General features: G+C 37.9%; 3 protein-coding genes across 3 annotated transcripts; 1 reads left to right on the top strand and 2 right to left on the bottom strand.

The window, feature by feature from the left end:
* Nucleotides 1-60: 60 nt before the first annotated feature.
* On the top strand, nucleotides 61-6777 carry cdk2ap2 (cyclin dependent kinase 2 associated protein 2). The gene is made up of 5 exons (XM_073842964.1): nucleotides 61-299; nucleotides 572-731; nucleotides 1172-1263; nucleotides 2652-2772; nucleotides 6481-6777. Exons 2-5 carry the CDS (start codon nucleotides 677-679, stop codon nucleotides 6546-6548), a joined length of 336 nt encoding a protein of 111 aa, XP_073699065.1. The 5' UTR covers nucleotides 61-299; nucleotides 572-676; the 3' UTR covers nucleotides 6549-6777.
* Nucleotides 6778-6875: 98 nt separating this feature from the next.
* aip (aryl hydrocarbon receptor interacting protein) lies at nucleotides 6876-14341 on the bottom strand. The gene is made up of 7 exons (XM_073842963.1): nucleotides 14185-14341; nucleotides 13336-13524; nucleotides 11937-12125; nucleotides 10777-10953; nucleotides 8099-8240; nucleotides 7698-7930; nucleotides 6876-7599 (listed from the first exon to the last, which is right to left on the bottom strand). Exons 1-7 carry the CDS (start codon nucleotides 14281-14283, stop codon nucleotides 7594-7596), a joined length of 1035 nt encoding a protein of 344 aa, XP_073699064.1. The 5' UTR covers nucleotides 14284-14341; the 3' UTR covers nucleotides 6876-7593.
* Nucleotides 14342-16329: 1988 nt separating this feature from the next.
* Nucleotides 16330-17751, bottom strand: LOC141336875 (serine/threonine-protein kinase pim-2-like). The gene is made up of 5 exons (XM_073842596.1): nucleotides 17689-17751; nucleotides 17306-17356; nucleotides 16834-17203; nucleotides 16550-16726; nucleotides 16330-16430 (listed from the first exon to the last, which is right to left on the bottom strand). Exons 1-5 carry the CDS (start codon nucleotides 17749-17751, stop codon nucleotides 16330-16332), a joined length of 762 nt encoding a protein of 253 aa, XP_073698697.1.
* Between the last annotated feature and the right edge of the window lie 3646 nt (nucleotides 17752-21397).

The raw sequence follows: 21397 nt of genomic DNA on the forward strand, positions 1-21397 counted from the left end.
GAGGGCAAAGGCGCGTGGCTGATGACGCAGACACTCTTTTTGCCGAGTATCATGGGAAAATAACATAGCAGGCTAGCACGCGCAGGAAGAGAGGAGAAGAACCGACACCTTCGCGTAACGAAACTATTCCCGTGCGTTATATTTCCAATTTCCCTCCTCGTACAAGTGTAAACCGGCGACCAAAACCATCTTTGACTGCCCGACGTATCGCGAAGTGTTCCCGGTTGTTGTTGTTTGTTTCATTTGTCGGCTTGTTGGATATTTAGCGCGTGTCGCTGTCGAGCGAGTTCGCGGAAGAGGTGGGTAGTTAAATTTACCTTTCACAACCCACTATAGGCATTCTCCACTGGTTTGATACACCAAATATATTTCGTATTTATATAAAATGAGTCGTTGTTTTACCCTAGCTGAAAATAGTGAAAAAGTCAGTCAATTACCGGCGATTTAAATAGGCATGCAGCGTTTGAAGCCGGTTAAGTTTAGAGGGGACCGTCTTTTCTGTCCGCTAGCCTTTATCGTGTCTCTCACATCTTATACGTATCTGTATATCTACTCTTTGTGTTTACAATAGGTCAGCACCATTCCTGCTTCACATACTAAACCCCATCGAGATTACATTCAGAAGATAAGCAGAAACTTTTCATCAAGCGAGGTTACAGTCGACGGCGGTGTAAATATGAGTTACAAGCCGATCGCCCCCGCACCCACCGGCTCCAACCACACTCCGCCAGGTGAGTTTCATTGTGCTCTCTGTTCATTCATGCTTTTTTACATTCACATTTCTCCATTTGAGGTATTTTGGGCCATCATCTTTTGAAACGCACCGTTTTAATCCTGGGGAAAGGGGTCAATGAACCTACTGTAAAAGAGGTCAGAGACACGGATAAAGGGGGAGGAGTTAAAGGAGCCATAGCCATCTGTCTCGCTCATTACATTAATGTGGTATATTGTGCTGCTAACCGCACCCTGTCGCCTTTATGTTTAAAAGCTAACTGTTTTCTTACCCATTTGTGAGTGTGCCTTCACATCACATCAGTGCATCTAATACTGGCTGTATTTTACCTTACTTCCTTTCATACACACACTGGGTGGCGAGATATCATTGGTCGAGTTTGGCCTTTTGACATTTCCTTGATTTGTGATTGGTCTTCCTCTTGCTCTCTGCTTTTAGGATCTTGTGGCTCATCTCCATCATTGGCCTCCTCTTCTAACTTTAGACCAGCATTTAGTGACTTTGGTCCACCGTCAATGGGCTTTGTACAAGTAAGTTAAAGTTTTGATAATTTTGGGCGTTTAGATAAGTTTGCAGACTTGAAATTATGATAAGTTTCCAGTGGGTCTGTTTTATTTGAAATAAATACATTACTTGTTAAATGGTTTTAAAAGAAGTTTAAGCTCACCAATGATGCATATATTTAATCAAAATACAATATATACATTAGAATATAACAGTTTGAATGTTAATTAAAAAATGTAACTTATTCCTTTAATGGCAAAGATGAATTTTCAGCAGCCATTAATCCAGTCTTCAGTGTGACAAGATTCTTTGCAAATCATTCTAATATGTGACCCTGGACCACAAAACCAGTCATAAGGGTCATTTTTTTTTTAAATTGAGATTTAATATCTGAAAGCTGAATAAATAAACTTTCCATTGAGGGTAGGCGATATTTGGCTGAGATACATCTATTTGAAAATCTTGAATCTGAGGGTGCAAAAAAATCTAAATATTGTGAAAATTGCCTTTAAAGTTGTCCAAATGAAGTTCTTAGCAATGCATATTACGAATCAAAAATTGAGTTTTGATATATTTACAGTAGGAAATTTACAAAATATCTTCATGGAACATGATCTTTACTTATTATGCTAATGATTTTTGGCATAGAAGAAACATTATTTAGGCATTTTTGCCTTATTTGATGGGACAGTAGTTAGGCAGGAAGCAAAGCGGGAGAGAAAGAGAGAGAGTGTGGATGGGATCAGGAAAGGTCCGCAAGCTGGGACTCGAACACGGGAATTAGCCAGAGTTCTTTCACTTAATTTGTCCAATTGACAACAGACTCAAGCGTGTGGACTGTCAGAAAGCGTACACGCATCTGTATACGGTATCCAGTGTAGACAACATAGCGGCAGTGATTGTAATTTCTTTACACTCGCATTTAGCTTGATCAAGTGTCAGTCATTAAGTGACTAAACGTCAGTGCGCAGGGCCTTTGGTGAGAAAAAAAACTATTCATTGATGCCTTGCTGTGGAGGCAGTGTTTATGCATATGTTTGTGCCTGGGTGATGATGTCATCTTGCAACTCAGATCCAAACCAGACGTTTTTGGAGCTTGATTAAATAAATGCTTTGTTTATAATGAAGAGGACATTTAAAGCTATGAAACTTGCAGGATGTGTGAATGGTACAAAAACCTCTTATATGCCAAAATATCACAGCAAATTTGATTTCTCATGTCATGACCCCTTTAAAATATATTCAAGTAGTAAACTGTTATTTTAAATGATATTTCAAAATATAACAGTTTTTGATCAAATAAATGCAGCCTTGGTGAGCATAAGAGACTTCTTACAAAACATTTTGACTGGTAGTATGTCTGTATAGATATATTCCTTTATGTATACCTCAACTTTTCCCTTGTTTTCTATAGCCTGTTAAAGTATCTCAGGGATCTACCTATAGTGAGCTGCTCTCCGTCATTGAGGAGATGAGCCGTGAAATTCGTCCTACCTATGCTGGCAGCAAAAGTGCGATGGAGAGGCTGAAGAGAGGTACTCCAAACTCTTTGGAATATAGTGCATGCAGCACATTTGTAACAGACTGTGACGTTTAGCCCCCTTGAGAAATGTGAGCCTAAGGGCAGTTGTGATAGAGATTCTGCATTTTTTCAGATCTCTGTGAGATCAGACCTCCAATATTTCTTTAGTCAGCACAAAGACTTTCTTACTTCAATAGTTTGTGTTGCTTGCCACTGAAGTAAAACTAATATAAAGTGAAGTGTTCATAATATTTATAATTCCAGTAGCCATTAATTACAGTGCAGCTAAGACACTTATTTGTACTATAGTTAATTAAATTATATTGCTGGTTAATTATTGAAGTTGCACTGCAGTTGTAACTTCAAATGCCTGACGTCTAATACTTATTTTAGTGTCTATTTTTAGTATACGAACAGTTGAGGTCAAAAGTTTCCTTACACCTTGCAGAATCTGCAAAATGTTAATTATTTTACCAAAATAAGAGGGATCGTACAAAATGTGCTAATTTTTTTTATTTATTTTTTTACCTGAAAAAGATATTTCACATAAAAGACGTTCACATATAGTCCACAAGAGTAAATAATAGTAAAATTTATAAAAATTACCCCGTTTAAAAGTTTACATAAACTTTAATACTGTGATCTGAGTGATCCACAGCTGTTTTTATTTTTCTAGTGAGTCCCGCATTTTTTTTTTTCTTTTTTTTTTTTTAGAAAAATCTAATATTCTGTTTTTTCAGCATTTTTGTGTATTTGAACCCTTTCCAACAATGACTATGATTTTAAGATCCATCTTTTCACACTGAGGGCAACTGAGAGACTCATATGCAACTATTACAGAAGGTTCAAACGCTCACTGATGCTTCAGAAGAAACAATGCATTAAGTGTTAGGGGTGAAAACTTTTTCACTTTGAAGATCAGGGTAAATTTAACTTGTCTTCTGACATGTAAATATCTTATGTAGCTTCTAAAGGGCAGTACTTAATGAAAAAACTAGGATATTTAGGCAAAACAACATAGTTACACATCTTCATTCTGTTCAGAGTCCCTCAGTGTGAAAAGATGGATCTTAAAATCATACAGTCATTGTTGGAAACGGTTCAAATTAGTGGTGGGCATAAATTAATTTTTTAATCTAAATTAATCTCACTGTAATCTTGGAATCTGGATTAAAATGGCTAATCTGAATTCTGCCGAAGGCATTCAGAATATGTGTGCTACTATGTATATGTGACTAAAAGTAAGTCTTTGAGAACGGGTTTCTCAAGCCAGGTGGCGCATTAGACCAGGGGCTCATCTCCTGTCTCCAAAATGCATCACAAACTGCTTGACAATTGCATTTACAACACAATTAACTATACAAATGTGTGTAACCAACTATTCCTACACTGCATGTTCTTCTGCGTAAAAGGCTGCGCGACGTGCGCGTTGCAGCTAAATACACAGACGTTCACGGGCATGGACATCGGCGTGCATAGTCTTCGGTTAAACTGCGTTGCTTTTAGAAGCGTCAATTCAGTTGTTTGATATAGTTTAATGTCTTTATTTCGTGATTATCAAAGTAAATTATAACTCACGCACGTGCCCCAGTAAAAAGGGTCTAGCAACGACCCTGCCCTGAAGCAAACCCGGTGGCTTCATAGCTGCATCCATGTTAGCACGTCTCGTTTGATGTGGTAATTTCACAGTTGGCATACACACAGGTTCGAACTCGTTTTCGCCCCATACAGTGCAATTCGGCTAGGTATACAGGGTTTCCGCGGGGTCTTAAAGAGTCTTAAAAAGTCTAAAATTTAAAAATCAAAATTTTAGGCCTTAAAAAGTCTTAAATTCGCTGTTCTAGGTCTTAAATAATTATACACAGGTCTTATTTTTCCGATGTCCATGTAACGCTACCTCTAATGCTCATTTAAATTCTCTTTCTGTTGTTTCCGTGATGTTGTAGTTCTTTATTTCACTATTCCAAATATAATTTGCTGAATTTAAACTACAAATGAGACCAGCATGCAATAGCCAATCAGCTTTCTGTTATTGGCGCGAGTCTCTCTCGGATTGTACCGCAGAAGTCAAATGGATTTAACTTTTTAGCTATGAGGAAGTGCAAGTTTAGCGAAACTGGGCTTGGAAAAACTGAATATAGGGCTTGGCTAAAGCCAGTTGCTAACAACTGTAGATTTTTTTCTCCCTCTGTGGAAGTTTCTGCGTCTTCAGACAGAATCGCAGTATTTATATAACATTTATAATATATATATATATTTATAAATCAATAAATGTATTTAAAACATTAATCTCACTTTTAATTTTGCAGTGTAAATTATGTAATCTCACTGCTAACAGCCATTTAGAATTTATTGATAAATTCATAAAATAAATTTCAAAGGTACGCATACATTTCAAAAGTAAAAAAAAAAAAATCGCTTCAGAATTTTTTTTTTTAAATCAGATATTTCTAGTGGTACTTTTATGGGGATATTTTGTGTGGAATAGTATCTGCTGATATGGAAAGTTCACTGTATATCGTAGTAATAAATTTAATTTATGACAGCCATGAAATTTTGTTTACTTTTTACATTAAACACATTAAATATCACATATGCATGTAATATAATATCTATTTCCATTACAGGTTTAGGTCTTAAATTTCATATAAGGTGGTATTAAAAAGGTCTTAAAAAGTCTTAAATTTCACTTGTTCATATCTGCAGAAACCCTGGGTATACATCCGCACTAAAATATCAAGGTAAAAAGTCATCATAGCTTGCGTAGTATAGACCCAGCTCCCAACCCAACTTTGAGAATAGATTAATGGTAGGGATGCACCGATACGAATCGGCCGATCATGCTTGCGCGTTTTGTCAGTAAAGCCGGTTCTATAATCAGCGGTAAATGCCATCAGGTGCGTGATTTCATGCTGAGCCGTATATACTACACACAGCCGTTGTTTACTGACGAGCTGCGCAAATCAATGTTCATTATCAGTGTGAATGTGCGCAGCTCGTCAGTGAACAACGGCTGTGTGTAGTATATACGGCTCAGCATGAAATCACGCACCTGATGGCATTTACCGCTGATTACAGAACCAGCTTTACTGACAAAACGCGCAAGTGATCGGCCGATACGGATCGGTGCATCCCTAATTAATGGCGATATTCGCCCGATAAGAGTCACGTTAACGCAGCACGTTAACGCCGATAACGGCCCACCACTAGTTCAAATACACAAATGCTGATAATCCAAATAATTTGTGGATTTTTCTGAAGAACAGCAGGCAGTTTAACTGTTCAGGACAAACAAGGAACTCTTGAACAGCTATCACTAAACAAACAAAAAAAAAAAACACAGCTGTGGATCATTTAGGTAACAACACAGTATCAAGAATCAAGTGTATGTAAATTTTTGAACGGGGTCATTTTTATAAATTCAACTGCTATCTTCTCTTGTGGACTTTATGTAAATGTCTCATGTGAAATATCTTATTCAGGTCAGTACTAAATAAAAAATAACATGCATTTTGTATATTAACATTTTGCAGATTCTGCAAGGTGTATGTAAACTTTATACCTCAACTGTACAAAGACCTGTCTTACAATCAGTGCTACCTGGTTCATTAGTAAATGGCCTGTCAATCAACAAAACTATCTACAGTAGTCATGGTCTTATTATTTGGATAATTGTCTGCTTGTTTGAAATATGCTGACATGTGTTTCTGTCCTTCATCAGGTATCATCCACGCACGTGCTCTTGTCAGGGAGTGTCTAGCGGAGACAGAGCGAAGTGCTCGCACATAACATCCACACACACACACACGCACTCACCCTCCCTCTGGTACTTGTCTCCCCATTGTTCTGTTTCTCATAAACATGCTCCTTCTCTTTGCCAAGCTATTTACAACACCATGTCTTTCTATCTTTCTTATTGACCTTTGTTCATCATGCATAGCAATCTCCCCGATGTACACCTCATGTAGTGTTAATGCGATTAGCGTAGAAATTTTTTAAGCGCAATTTTTGCAATTCTGTATTTAAATAAAAAACAATTTGTCAGATTTCCAAATAACTTTATATGGCATCAATCACAACAAATGCAGCAAGTTGCAACAACACCTATTTATAAAGTATTTTGAAAATAGTGATTTATTTGTAGTACGATATAGATATAACTGACAATTCCAGTAATTAACAACACAATGTGAATGAGTATATGTTTTCAGTTTCAATGATGGGGAAGTGGATACTTTTGCATGGGCCATCACAGTGTTAACAATGTGTCTTTCACTTACATATTTCATAGACCTTCTAATTACCTTATTCTTTCAACATTAAAAATGAAGTATACATATAAAGACAATGAGAGTAATAGCAATAAAATTAATAAACATGATAAATACAAAGGAATAACATAAAAATTAAGGAAAGGGAGATATACTTAAAGCAATCCTACTACGCATTTTAATATCGTCAGATTGTCTTGTCAGGTTTGGTTCATTCAGACTGCCCTTGTGTGAATTTATATCAGCTATATCCAAAGACTGAATATACAAAGTAACAAGGCAGTAAGCTGTTATTTACCCATTTCTGGTTCAAAACAGATGCAGATCCCATTAGCAACACTTTTCAGTAAATGATGGGTTATTCCAGGGATAAATAGATGGATCTGAGTGCATTCAAAGATATGCACTCTACTGGTATACCAATCCGCTAATAAAACAAGATGAGGAGGTGATAAACAATATGATGGACTCGTGAGGGATCAATTTAACAGAGTGCACGTGCTTCAACTTGACAGTGGCCTAAGTGCATCCTCATCAATGTAAAATTGGAAGTTCATCTTTTTTCAGCCCTAAAAATAGAAGAAAATAGCATAAGTACGTAACAGAGCAGTTTTGTTAAATTCACTTATTTAGATTCTGCTCTTTGACATGGAAGACCGATACAAACCGTGGAAGCTGTAGCAGAAGCTTTGCTGCTGTAGTTGAAAAGGTTTTTGTAGCGTCCCTTCTCCTCTTTCTGTTTTTCCCGAATGCGATCCTCCAATGCCCTCAACTCTTTTGCAGCTGAGGTTTCAAGTGATGGGTCTAATTCAATCACTTTGGCAAAGTCAGCTCTTGCCTCTGCTTCATTCCATACTGCTGCATGAGCTTTCGCTCGTTTGAAATATGCCTTCACGTTATCTGTGAAAGACAATACAATTGATAAATGTTACTCATGGTAGGAAAACTGTTTAGTATTTTTAGTTAAACTTATTTCAGTGCAGATTTTTATTTACCTAAAATGAATGAACAAAGTGGGTTGTAATAAAGAGTTTAGGCTTAGAGGTATGTAAGTGTTTTGATATTTACCTTCGTACTTGTTGATAATAGTAGTACAGTGGTCCAAAACCTCATAGTACTGGCCCAAAAGATGCTTGCACTGGCAATAGTTGAGGAGGAGAGGAGTGATCATGATATCTAGTTTGATCCAATGGTCATCACCCGGACGCTCCTATAAACAGAGAATATGTGTAAAGTAAAATCCCTGATGTTAAGGAATATAACAATACATTTTTGGCTAGGCCTGCACAAAAATGGTTAAACTGATGGAGGTGATCTCCTTAACTCCAACATACGCTTTGGGAGATGAAGTAAAATGCATCTATTTAAGAAAAAAGCTCTTATTAGGGGATCTAAACTTTTCAGATCTGGCAACCCCAAGCATGAACTTTGCACTGATTTCTACCTGAACTTTAAACTGGTGTATAAGAAATCAAACAATGTGAAAATATTTTGATATTAAAGATAATAACAAGTTGCCCAACTGCACTGTGAAAATAAATGTTTAATAGTAAGTATATTAATTACGTACTTAAAGGCATAGTTTGATGGAAATTCTGTAATTAATTACTTACTCTTATGTAATTTCAAACCCTTAAAGGGATAGTTCACCCAAAAATGAAAAGTTGATGTTTATCTGCTTACCCCCAGGGCATCCAAGATGTAGGTGACTTTGTTTCTTCAGCAGAACCCAAACAAGGATTTTTAACGAAAAACCGGTGCAGTCTGCCAGCCAAATAATGGAAGTGGAAGGGCACCAGACCTTTAAAAGTAAACAAAAACATGCACAGACAAATCCAAATTACACCCTGCGACTCGTGACGATACATTGATGTCCTAAGACACGAAACAATCAATTTTTGGGAGAAACTGAACAGTATTTATATAATTTTTTACCTTTGATACACAGCCACGTCCATCTGTCCTGAGCATAAGCTGTTATACGAGCCATTATACCCACAATCTCTGTGCACTGTGTAAACAATAGCTATGTTTCCATCCGAAAATGCGAATTTAACTTATGGGCAAAACTGTAAAATCGCATAAAACACCGTTTCCATCCAACAAGAGAAAGAGAACAAAATCGTCACTTCCCGATAAACTTGCAGTAAATATCACAAAAAAAAAAAAAAAAAACTAGAAGTCATGAAAATAATAATTTTTAGATTTCCCCACCGGTTAATTGACATGTGACAACACAGGCAGTACCGGTATCACCGAGGGAAAAGGTTGAGGGATAGTTTTCTCTCGTTTCCACGCTTTTCTTCGCTTTTAAAAGCTTGTAAATGTCCGTAAGCATTTTACTTTTACTTTCGATTTAGCGGCAGTACGGCGTCAATTGATTGAATGGACAACACCAAAACAGTATGACAAACTCACTTAGTCTAGAATTATTAATTTATTAACAAAAATAAATAAATGTTAAATAACTTCCACAAAGTTTAATTATAAAAAAATAGACCTACTGAAAATTAGCAAACACTGTAGAACCAAATAAATAAGAAACGAATGTTCTTCCAATGAGCTTACAAAACCACCTTAGATAAACGAAAACAGTCAACAGGCCTTTTTAAAATCCAAAATACTTTTAAAACTAAATCTTTCGGCAACGTCTTGCCTTTCTCACCTCACTCCTCATGTGAAAATAATAAATAACTCGTGCTCATGACAGATGGACGTGGCTGTGTATCAAAGGTAAAAGATGATATAAATACTGTTCAGTTTCTAGCAAAAATCGATCGTTTCGTGTCTTAGGACATTAATGTATCGTCACGAGTCGCAGGGTGTAATTTGGATTTGTCTGTGCATGTTTTTGTTTACTTTTAAAGGTCTGGTGCCCATCCACTCCCATTATTTGGCTGGCAGACTGCACCGGTTTTCTCTAAAAATCTTTGTTTTTGTTCTGCTGAGGAATGCCCTGGGGGTAAGCAGATAAACATCACATTTTCATTTTTGGGTGAACTATCCCTTTAAGACCTTTGTTCATCTTTGGAAAATCGAGAGCTACCACACATGAATGTGCGTCCAAGACTGACATGGAATAGAAAAAATATTTTTTTTTTTTAAGGTTGTTGTCACATGGGCTATTTTAACAATGTCCTTACAACCTTTCTGGGCCTTGAATGTTGTTGTACCATTGCAGTCTATGCAGAGTCAAAAAAAGCTCTCGGATTTCATCAAAAATATATTAGTTTGTGTTCCGAAGATGAATGGGAATGAAGGAATGACAGTGAGTAATTAATTAGAGAAATTTCATGGTTGGGTGAACTATTCTTTTAACAGTTGTTAAATCAAAGTACTTATGTCTTAAATTCTTCACTTGCAAGTGGTACTACGGAGCTTTTATTTTGGCAGACAACTCCAGGGAGGCTTCTAAGTTTCTAAGACAGCAGGTATAAAAACACGTCATTACAAACTAGTGAAACGCTGTAAACAGCTATCCATATTAAATTTATGCAGCTGTAAAAATAATGTGAACCTGGCATGTGTAGCATTTCCAAACTCTCAGCATATGCACAGATGGGGTTTACTGCATTTACCGAGAACTCTGGAGGATCATGCACATTAACCCAATGGCATGCTATAAGTGTAAAACATTTTTTGGTTCATTTTGAAACTGTGGCAGGACAGATTAGAGAGTTAGAGAGCTGCCGCAGTCTAGGCAATTAATTACAACCACTCATTGCTCAGTGGCTATTAAGGCTAACCTTCATTTGTAAGTTCTTCAGACAAGCTATGGCATTGTAGTACTTCTCAGCAGCTGCTGTAATATCTCCACTCTTGTACAGCGCATTTCCCTCCTCATGGATATGTGGTATGGCCTGCAATTTCTCCTCATCTGACATTGCCCATATTTCCTTTTGGAAGCATCCAGGGTGCAAGATCTGGAAAAGATGAGAATCATAATCCATCAATTAGCATCATAACAAAGATCAAGCGGGAATTACCAACAGCTACTTTGTAATTGATGTACACTACCAGTCAAAAGTTTCTGAACAGTAAGATTTTTTTTTTTTTAAGTCGCTTCTGCTGACCAAGCTTGCATTTATTTCATCCAAAGTACAGTACATTTTGGAATATTTTTACTATGTCTATTGACTTTTTAATGGTATAATGTTACAAAATCTTTTCATTTCATATAAATGCTCATATTTTAATCTTTTTGTTCATTAAAGAATCCTGAAAAAATTTACTCAACTCTTTTAAATTTTGATAATAATAATAAAACAGCAAATCAGCATATTAGAATGATTTCTGAAGGGTCATGTGACACTGAAGATTGGAGTAATGATACTGAAAATTGATCACAGGACTAAATTACATTTTATAATGTATTTAAATAGAAATAGTTATTTTAAATAGTACAAATATTTCACAATTTTTGCTGTACTTTGGATGAAATAAATGCAGGCTTGGTGAGCAGAAGATACTTCTTTAAAAAAACATTAAAACAATTACTGTGCAAAAACTTTTGACTGGTAGTGTATAGTTGTTGTTAAATTAGTAGAAATGCACATCATTCAATTACAGGGATAGTTCCCCCAAGATGATCCAAACCTGTATGAATTTCTTTCAGCTGCTGAACACAAAAGACGACATTTTGAAAAAACATTTGTAACCAAACTGTTGACGGTAGCCATTGACTTACATAGCATGGAAAAAAATATTAAGAAAGCAGAATAATGAAATAAATGAAACTCATCCAGGTTTGAAACAAGTAGAGGGTAAGTAAATGATGACAGGTGGGTGAACTATCCCTTTAACACTTTAAACAGGAATTGTGGTTATGATGCTGTTCATATTGTAGCCTCAGCTCTTTGTCCCAAAAAAACTGCACCTTTAAAAATTAGATTATGCTGTTTCTCACCTCTAGCATTTCCAGGGTAAAAACTAGAGGCTGAGGATTGGCCTGCAACTTATCCAGATCAGAGTGACCCATAGAATGATGTGAGTGAACTTGAGCTATTCCACAGCAGTGCCTCTGTCCTTCCAGTGGGTCTTTTCCATGGCTGATGTTGCGCAGGGACAGAGAAACCAGAGGGTAGAGAGCTGTGTGCTATTACAGCAGAAACAAAATCAAATGAGTACTGAGCCAAAATATTATCAGAAAAAAATGAAACAATTATTCTTATTTATTTACATGTGTAGTATTTACATACAGAGGGTTTTCACTTAACGTCATGGTTTGGTCAGTTACCCGGATGTGTGGCCATATTGGCGATACTCGAATGTAAGCGACAGCATGGATTGCACGGTTAATGTACTAGTGAATACATTGTTCTGTTAAATTATGCTGTCTAAACCATGGAAAAAAATGTGTGGAGACTGCTAAATCCTATAGAGAAGGACTTGGTAAGCAGGAATGAGCACAAATTTTGACAACTAAACTTAATAAGTGGTAAAGATACGTATGAGCAGTGTCAACTAAGATATTAGACCAATATTTCACCTACCTGACCGGAAATGATAAGAACAAGCACGAATGTTATCAAGATTCTTGCCCTGGAAATCTTGGTTCAGTTTGGCCAACCACAAACTGTCAGACCTCAGATAGTGTTTTGCACTCTTCTCCTTGATTTGTTATAACTTATGGCAGTCTAAAGTACTTCAAAGGTTTTTTTCTGGTCTGACAGATTAGTACAGCCCAAAACATGACAATAATTGACCATTTTCAGCAAGAATAATCAGCAAAATGTGTGAGTTCTGTCCGTTCAGTGGCACTGTTTACGGTAAGTGCCGCCAATATGGCCAAATGATGACGTGTCGTGAAAACACTCTATATGTGACCCTGGACCACAAAACCAGTCTTAAGTCGCTGGGGTATATTTGTAGCAATAGCCAAAAATGCATTGTATGGGTCCAAATTATTGATTTTTCTTTTATGCCAAAAATCATTAGGAAATTAAGTAAAGATCATGTTCCATAAAGATATTTTATAAAATTCCTACTATAAATATATAAAAATGTCATTTTTGATTAGTAATATGCATTGTTAAAAACTTAATTTGGAGATCTTTAAAGGTGATATTCTCAGTATTTTGATTTTTTTTTGCACCCTCAGATTCCAGATTTTCAAATAGATGTATCTTAGCCAAATACTGTCCTATCCTAACAAACCGTATATCAATAGAAAGCTTATTTATTGAGCTTTCATATGATGTGTACATCTCCGTTTTGTAAAATTTAACCTTATGACTGGTTTTGTGGTCCAGGGTCATATATGTAATATTACAAGTATGTAGATATTAGAAGAGAGGATCATCAACCTTGACATCACAGGTGAACTCGGCAATTTCACCCTCTCTCATAGTGGTAACCACTTGCTCCCACACAGGAAGTTTGAACTTCTTTCCCAGTATGAGCTCCATAGGTTTACTGTGACTGTGACCTCCCATTGTCCTGGAGTCATCCACCAGAGTGCCATCACAAAGGCTAGTGCGGTAATGAAACTTCACCTTTTGAGAGACAAAAATACAAGATAACTAATTTCACTATTTATTATAAAGCATTTAATTTATTCCTCTGACATTTTGTCTAAAGATTATACAAATAAATAAATGCAAAAGATTTATTATATATGCTCCCTTGCCTTCGCCACCACAAGGCACAGAGAGAAAAGATGATTTGTTTAATGTCAGGCTTTACAGGGTTAATATTCTTGATGTTGCTTATAATGATATTGCTGCTATGAAGTACGTAGCTTTCAGCTGTCCCACAGAAGACGAACCTTTTTTCCCTCACCTCTCAGTGCCAAAAATGCAAACAGACTGACATCCTGTTTGTGAGACCGCCTTTAATAGACTATAGCATCGGGTATCCATCCCGTGCTTAGCTAACGGCTAACGTTAAATCTGAATATCTGGCGTCGTCTTGTAAAAACAGGACACAGACCAGTTGGACTTTTTCTATGACTGTTGCGATATGTACATAACACATGACACTGTACTGTACAGAGTTTGGACTATTTTCAGTCTAAATTAAGTCTATATTATGCGTCAAAACTGGCGAATCCAGCTAGCCGTAGAGCTGTGACGTGCGACGCGTTAAATAATAACACATTCGTTCGTTCTCTCGACATTTCATTACTGTTAAATGTACCCTGTATGTTACACTACCTTTGTTCCATCGGGAAACGTTGAAAGTTCTCCTTTTCCAGGAGAGATGACTTTTTTCTGAATGCCATCAGCTCTGAGCTTTATGTCAATTTCCTCCATTCTTCTAGACTAGAAGATGAAAATTAGTGTCGCTGCGTTGAGTCTAGATGGCGCTCCAGCAGCGTTTCAGAATGACAAGGGTTACATTAACAGACTACACACATCACTGGCCTACTGTACTTCTTCTTTTTTTCTATGGGAGGTTGGCATACAACTTTAAGGTGCATTACCTCCTCCTGCTGGGTAGGAGTGTGGGTTTAAGATTATGCAGTCATATACGCGTAATCTCCTGAAATATCTGTCTTTTCCGATATTGCATTAAAAACTAAAACATTTTTCATGTGAATTATTGTTTATTTCTATTTTCTTTGTTTTTTGCCTTTACCAATATTTCTTTAAAGGTCATAAAGCCGTCTTCCTGTTTTCATCCTGTTTTTTTCTACCAGCTCGTTTTTTTTTTAACCTGTATACAAGCTGGATTTTCCAACAGAAAGTTGCTTTTAAACCCATCATCTGAATCCTGTATATTGTCTGAAAGATCTCAGTCAGCACATCAGCTTGGCTTTCCATGACCTGTTTCTAATGTCATTAAAGATGAACTTGAGTCAGAACTTCTTAGTGTCCTTAGTGGTTTATTTTTCTCAACACATTAACGCTTTTAGGATTGGCATGATTTCTTCAGTGTATACTGAAAGACTGTCATAATTTTTTTTTTATTGATGTTAAATGTTTTATGAAATTAAAACAAAATATGTTGACATAAAAGATGTTTACATATAGTCCCCAAGAGAAAATAATAGTTGAATTTATAAAAAATTATCCTATTTAAAAGTACATACACTTGATTCTTAATACTGTGTTGTTACCTGAATGATCCACAGCTGTTGTGTATTTGAACCCTTTCCAACAATGACTGTATGATTTTTAAGGTCCATCTTTTCACACTGAGGACAACTGAGGGACTCATATGCAACCATTACAGAAGGTTCAAACGCTCACTGATGTTCCAAAAGAAAAAAAGGATGCATTAAGAGCCAGGGGTGTAAACTTTTGAACCGAATGAAGATGTGTATATTTTTCTTATTTTGCCTAAATATCATATTTTTTCAAGTATTACTGCCCTTCAGAAGCTACACAAAAGATACTTACATATTTCACAGAGGACAAAATAAGTTCAATCTACCCTGATCAACTCTGACTGTTTTTGTACTTAATTGTTATAGTCCGATTTTTTACTGCACTGCCTAGAGAACACTGGCAATCAGGAATCGTTTTGCAAGTCAATGTCTATTGCTTCACACAGCATACATAGATAGGTGCAGATAAATTGAAATAGAAAAGTTTGCTTTTATTACACTACTATATAAGAAATTAAAAATGAAAGAAACATACAGTAACTCTAAACTCAATTGCGTATTTCAGACTGTCATACCCTACAGTCTGAGAAACTCAGCTACTTCAAAATGTATACATGATTTTGAATTTGTGTTTTATTTTATTGTTTTATTTTTGCTAACTGTCATTTATTAATGTATTCAGCTTATAACTGTTGTTAGAGCACTGTAATTTTTGCTACAGTTTTACAGTTCAATAGAAAAGCACACTGACACATGTTGTTTTTAATTTATTTTTTTATTTTTTGTAATGCAATACAGGCTACAAGACATAGGACCATACAAGATACAAGGTACAAGCTTATACAAAAAAAAAATAAATAAATAAAGAAATAAAAAATAATAAACAAATACAATACTAATATGAATACCTTAATATACTAACATTAATGAAAACAAACATGTTATTAAAAGGGTGTAGTCCTATACGTTTACATATATACTTTTTTTAAGTTTGCAAGGATGGAAGCTCTGGGTCTTGATGAGCTATCAGTACATGGCAACACCTGGGCTGGCTGTGACAGGGAGCATGACCACTATTTGCCATATTTATCTATTTTTGTGCCCTGAAATGAAAAGCAAAAATCAGGTTTATTTTTTAGTCATTTTTTGACTTGGAAACTGTCCACCTGCTGTGTTACAACTAATCATCTATATGTACAAGGACTGACTATATTACCAACAAAAAGCTTCCAGATCTATTCAAATATTTTTAGTTCAGTACCTTAAACCATTCATGGTGCAGTATCTTGCCCAAATCGAGTCGATCTGCTGGATCACTCTGCAGACAAGAGCAGATCAACTGGCAGCAATCTGTTCAGAAAGAAAGAAGAGAAAACAGATTATTACTTTTAACCTCATCCCTTTATTAATCTAAACTGTACAACTAGATGACTGGAGGTTAGAAATAATTTGTTGTCATGAGATATTACCTAGTGTCAATCCGGCTATGAACCAACGATTCACATTGATCATAATCAGGTCATCGCTGTCTGGAAATGTCCCGCATACCAGCGAGAACAAGAGCACTCCCAGTGAATACACTGTCGCTGGCTCCCCGTGGTACCTGCCCTCTGATTTAAATTCAGGTGGAATGTACATTCGAGTGCCTGTAAGGAAAAAAGATTTTGTGTTATATGCATTTCCACAGCATTTTGTCTAGGTGCCCATTAGCATGATACCTGAGTGATTCCTATTCTATGGCCTCAATACTTACCCATAAATGTAGTATAGGGTGTGCTTTGAAGGAGGTCGCCGCACCCAAAGTCAATTAGTTTGACTTCTAAGGTGTCCTTGTTGATCAAAAGATTTTCCTGTTTGATGTCCCGGTGCAGCACCCCACGTTGGCAGCTCATGTAAGCGGCTTGTGTCACCTGCCGCATGACAACCCGAGCCAAGTCCTCGTTGATTCTGCCTCCATGGTGCTGCACAAAATCAAACAAGTCCTGGCAGGGAATAGGCCGCTCCAGAATCATGATGTAGTACTCACCCAGATCCTTCCAGTCCAGCAGCTGGATTATCTGGGGAACTCTGGGGCCTTCATTTGCGAGGATTAAAAGAGCGACCTCCATTGGAAGAGGTTCAGGCTGGAAGAAGAACAAGTTTTATGATGGTTAGATGGAGGTGGATTCCCAAATGCTGAATACAGTGACTCAAGGGAAAATATATAGAAAGCACAGTCTACTTACAAAGTGGATGTATTGTGTATCCTCTCTTTTCTTCACAAATTTCACTGCCACCTGATCATTCAAAAAAAAAGAAGAATTTGTGTGAGACGTATTTATAATAAACATATAGAGTTCATATCGTTGCAATTATTAATCCTGTGCAGACATGTAAAGTTTTGTGAATATACATTCACACACACACACACACACACACACACACACACACACACACACACACACACACACACACACACACACACAGCGTATTTGTTCTGTCTGACAGTTTTAAGAGGTTAGCTGCTCTAAACAGTAGACATAAGATACACTAGAAGGACTTGCAAAAAATACAAAAAAGATGCAGATAAGAAATTACTAGCTAAGTAAAAATAGATAAAAAGTGATACCTCCAGGCCATCCGTCAGACGCCTCCCTTCGTAGACGGCTCCAAATCCTCCTTGACCCAGCATATTGCCGACTTCATACAAGGCAAAGATGTCTATAAAAGATAAATAAGAGTATTTGACATTAAAAATCAAGCTGTGACATTTTGACAACTCCTACAGAGTTATATTTAATTAACATAAAACTATGATAAACAATTTTCTTTAATTTTATATAATTTACACATGTGGTTTTATGAGCTCAAATGAATTGAAATTCATTTGGATGTTTTTGTTAAAAGTAAAACAAACCTTTTTTTACATAAAAGCTTCAAATTCATATTCATCAACTATAAGCTGACATAGTATACATTTTCAAAGTGCAAATAAAAGACTGCTTCATACCTGAGCAAGGAGTAAATAAGGACTTGGTGAGGCCTTGAGTTTGTAGACCGTCCGCACTCCAGTCGAACACAGCACAAACTGGACCTTGGAAGGCATCCATGCTCCAGTCGGACTCGATGCGGACTGGAGCTTGGAGTGCGTCAGAACTCCAGTCGGACTCGATGCGGACTGGAGCTTGGAGTGCGTCAGAACTCCAGTCGGACTCGATGCTGGCTGGAGCTTGGAGTGCGTCAGAACTCCAGTCGGACTCGATGCGGACTGGAGCTTGGAGTGCGTCAGAACTCCAGTCGGACTCAATGCGGACTGGAGCTTGTTGGGGGTCAAAACTCCAGTCGGACATGGTGCGGACTGGAGCTTGGAGTGCGTCGACACTCCAGTCAGACACGGCCTGGACTGGAGCTTGGAGTGCGTCAGAACTCCAGTCGGACTCAATGCGGACTGGAGCTTGGCGTGCGTCAAAACTCCAGTCAGACTCAATGCGGACTGGAGCTTGTTGGGGATCAAAACTCCAGTCAGACATGGTGCGGACTGGAGCTTGGAGTGCGTCGACACTCCAGTCAGACACAGCCTGGACTGGAGCTTGGAGTGCGTCAGAACTCCAGTTGGACTCAATGCGGACTGGAGCTTGGCGTGCGTCAAAACTCCAGTCAGACTCAATGCGGACTGGAGCTTGTTGGGCATCAAAACTCCAGTCAGACATGGTGCGGACTGGAGCTTGGAGTGCGTCGACACTCCAGTCAGACACAGCCTGGACTGGAGCTTGGAGTGCGTCAGAACTCCAGTTGGACTCAATGCGGACTGGAGCTTGGCGTGCGTCAAAACTCCAGTCAGACTCAATGCGGACTGGAGCTTGTTGGGCATCAAAACTCCAGTCAGACTTGGTGCAGGCTGGAGTTTGGAGCGCGTCGACAGTCCAGTCAGACACGGCCTGGACTGGAGCTTGTTGGGAATCAGTGCTCCAGTTAGGCTCGGTGCAGACTGGAGCTTGGAGAGTGTCCACACTCCAGTTGGATTTGGCATGGACCGGAGCTTTGAGGGCATCATCTACCCAGTAGGAGTCGCTGCGGTCTGGAACTTGTTGTGCACCAACGCTCCAGTCCGACTCGACGCGGACTAGAGCTTTTTGGGCATCAACACCCCAGTCAGACTCGATCCGGACTGGAACATGTTGGACATCAACACTCCAGTCGGACTCAGTGCGGACTGGAGCTTGTTGGACATCAACCCTCCAGTCAGACTCTGCGCAGACTGGAGGTTTTTGGGCATCAACAATCCAGTCGGACTTGATATTGACTGGAACTTGTTGAGCATCAAAACTCCAGTCAGACTCTGCGCGGTCTGGAGCTTGAAGGGCATCAACACTCCAGTCGGAGTCAGTGAATGCTGGAGCTTGTTGGGCTTCAAAATTCCAGTCGGAGTCAGTGCAGACTGGAGCTTGGAGGGCATCAAGACTCAAGTTGGACTCAGAGTGGACTGAAGCCTGGAGGGTATTAAAACTCCAGTCAGACATAGTGCAGACTGGAGCTTTTAGGGCCTCAAAACTCCAGTCGGAGTCAGTGCAGACTGGAGCTTTTAGAGCTTCAAAACTCCAGTTGGAGTCAGTGTAGACTGGAGCTTGAATGGTATCAAAACTCCAGTTGGACACAGCATAGACTGGAGCTTGGAGGGCTTCATCACTTTGGTTGTTGACAGTGTGGACTGGAGCTTGGAGGGTCTCGACATTCTTGTCGGCCACAGTGCAGGATGGAGTTTGGAGGACTTTTTTACCAGGTCTCATACGACCAAAAAGTACCTTCCAAATGGATTTTTTCTTTTTACATTCCTCCTTTGTTCCTGCTTTTGCTCCATCCACATTAGAGGCACATGGCTGCACTGGAGCTGACTCTGTGCAGGCTGTAGCTTGGAGGAGGCCTTGGACACTGGAAGTCTGGTCTAAAGTGGAATGACATTAACCAAAATAACTATGAATACAAGTTAAATATGACATCCTCTTCTTAGCACCTACTCATATTACTGCATGTACGCTATAAATTATGAAGTGATTCTTTTCTGATCTTCGGCAGGGCTCTACAGTGCAAGCATTTCACTCTCATGTGCAAGTGAAAAATTACTTCAGCGCAAAAGTGCAGGTGACATCTTACCAAAACATCATGTGCCTCACAAATTAAATATTAACAACTTTCAATGACAACTTTCATATGCAATTAAACAAATTTACATTATGTAGCCTACATTAATGGTTAACAGACCTTCAAATAATTTAAATAGTCAGGTATTCAAATGATTAATGCCTTTCAAGTTTGATCATATATTTTCATATATATTCATATTTGACAGGTGATAGACGACTGATCTGTTCATGTTTTTTGTATGAAAATTGTTTTAGTGCATCCTGATCATGGACTGATTCATGTCTTACAGAGAAAACTTTAGCAAATAAATGCATTTCATATTCTCATAACATGGTCCTGTAACTTACTCTCAGTGTTTCTCCTAGCCTGTGGCACAGCTGCATCAGCTCCCTGATCCTTTTTCTCACCCTCAGCTGAGCTAGTCTTCTGGATGTCTTTTTCACTAGCTTGCCTATTGCCAAACAGTGCCTTCCAAACCCTCCTTATATTTTTAAATTTCTTCTTCATTTTCCCTCTTTTCTCCTCATCCACATTAGAAACCTGTTGGTGTTGTGGATGGGTTTCCACTGCATCGCTGGAAGAATGTGGTGCTGTACGTTGCTGGAAATCGTACATTTGTCCACAAATTTCTGCGTTTTTGCAGTGAGATTTTAGCTGTCTCATTTTTACAGCTGTTCTCTACACGGCAGATGTGAAAAGTTGTAGAGACCAAAATTGCAGATGACCAAAAAGCAATTTGTGAGAAATAATTAGTTGTAAGAACTAATGAATGCGTTGAAGATCACCAAAATCGCAAACCACCAAGTAATAGTGCGAATGAACAACTGAAGGCTTTTTCCCCTTACTGTCATTGTGACGTCACTTTTAGAACTATCAATACATTCTAATAATTCCATGGTTATTTTCTCTGTGCGGGCGGGGCCACCGCTTAAGCGCGGAAATGTAGGCACGTGTACTTGACACTGACAGAAAGGATTTTTTTTTAAATATCTGTCATTACATTTTTGATTAATAAAAGACTTGCCATTCATCTGTGCCAGTAAGAACGTTGTCATATTTGTGTTGATTATTTTTCTCCAAGTAAATACTTAATATAATGAACATATCATTAAATGTAATTGAGAATGAATTAAAATGTGCGTTTGGTGGCATTTAAAATACATCTATTCATTCTTTAATACACAAATGAGCAGTTT

Source organism: Garra rufa, chromosome 6 (assembly GCF_049309525.1).
Source record: "Garra rufa chromosome 6, GarRuf1.0, whole genome shotgun sequence".
NCBI classification, from domain to species: domain Eukaryota; kingdom Metazoa; phylum Chordata; class Actinopteri; order Cypriniformes; family Cyprinidae; genus Garra; species Garra rufa.

Excerpts from the sequence above, each read along its gene's own strand:
- cdk2ap2 (XM_073842964.1), top strand. The coding sequence starts at position 677 with ATGAGTTACAAGCCGATCGCCCCCGCACCCACCGGCTCCAACCACACT. Across the intron at positions 732-1,171 it reads CTCCAACCACACTCCGCCAG|GATCTTGTGGCTCATCTCCA; the intron begins GTGAGTTTCATT and ends CTCTGCTTTTAG. Across the intron at positions 2,773-6,480 it reads GATGGAGAGGCTGAAGAGAG|GTATCATCCACGCACGTGCT; the intron begins GTACTCCAAACT and ends GTCCTTCATCAG.
- aip (XM_073842963.1), bottom strand. The coding sequence starts at position 14,283 with ATGGAGGAAATTGACATAAAGCTCAGAGCTGATGGCATTCAGAAAAAA. Across the intron at positions 10,954-11,936 it reads TTACCCTGGAAATGCTAGAG|ATCTTGCACCCTGGATGCTT; the intron begins GTGAGAAACAGC and ends CATCTTTTCCAG. Across the intron at positions 8,241-10,776 it reads TGAAGAACTTACAAATGAAG|GAGCGTCCGGGTGATGACCA; the intron begins GTTAGCCTTAAT and ends CTCTGTTTATAG.
- LOC141336875 (XM_073842596.1), bottom strand. The coding sequence starts at position 17,751 with ATGCTGGGTCAAGGAGGATTTGGAGCCGTCTACGAAGGGAGGCGTCTG. Across the intron at positions 17,357-17,688 it reads GTCTGACGGATGGCCTGGAG|GTGGCAGTGAAATTTGTGAA; the intron begins GTATCACTTTTT and ends TTGAATGATCAG. Across the intron at positions 16,431-16,549 it reads CATAGCCGGATTGACACTAG|ATTGCTGCCAGTTGATCTGC; the intron begins GTAATATCTCAT and ends CTTTCTGAACAG.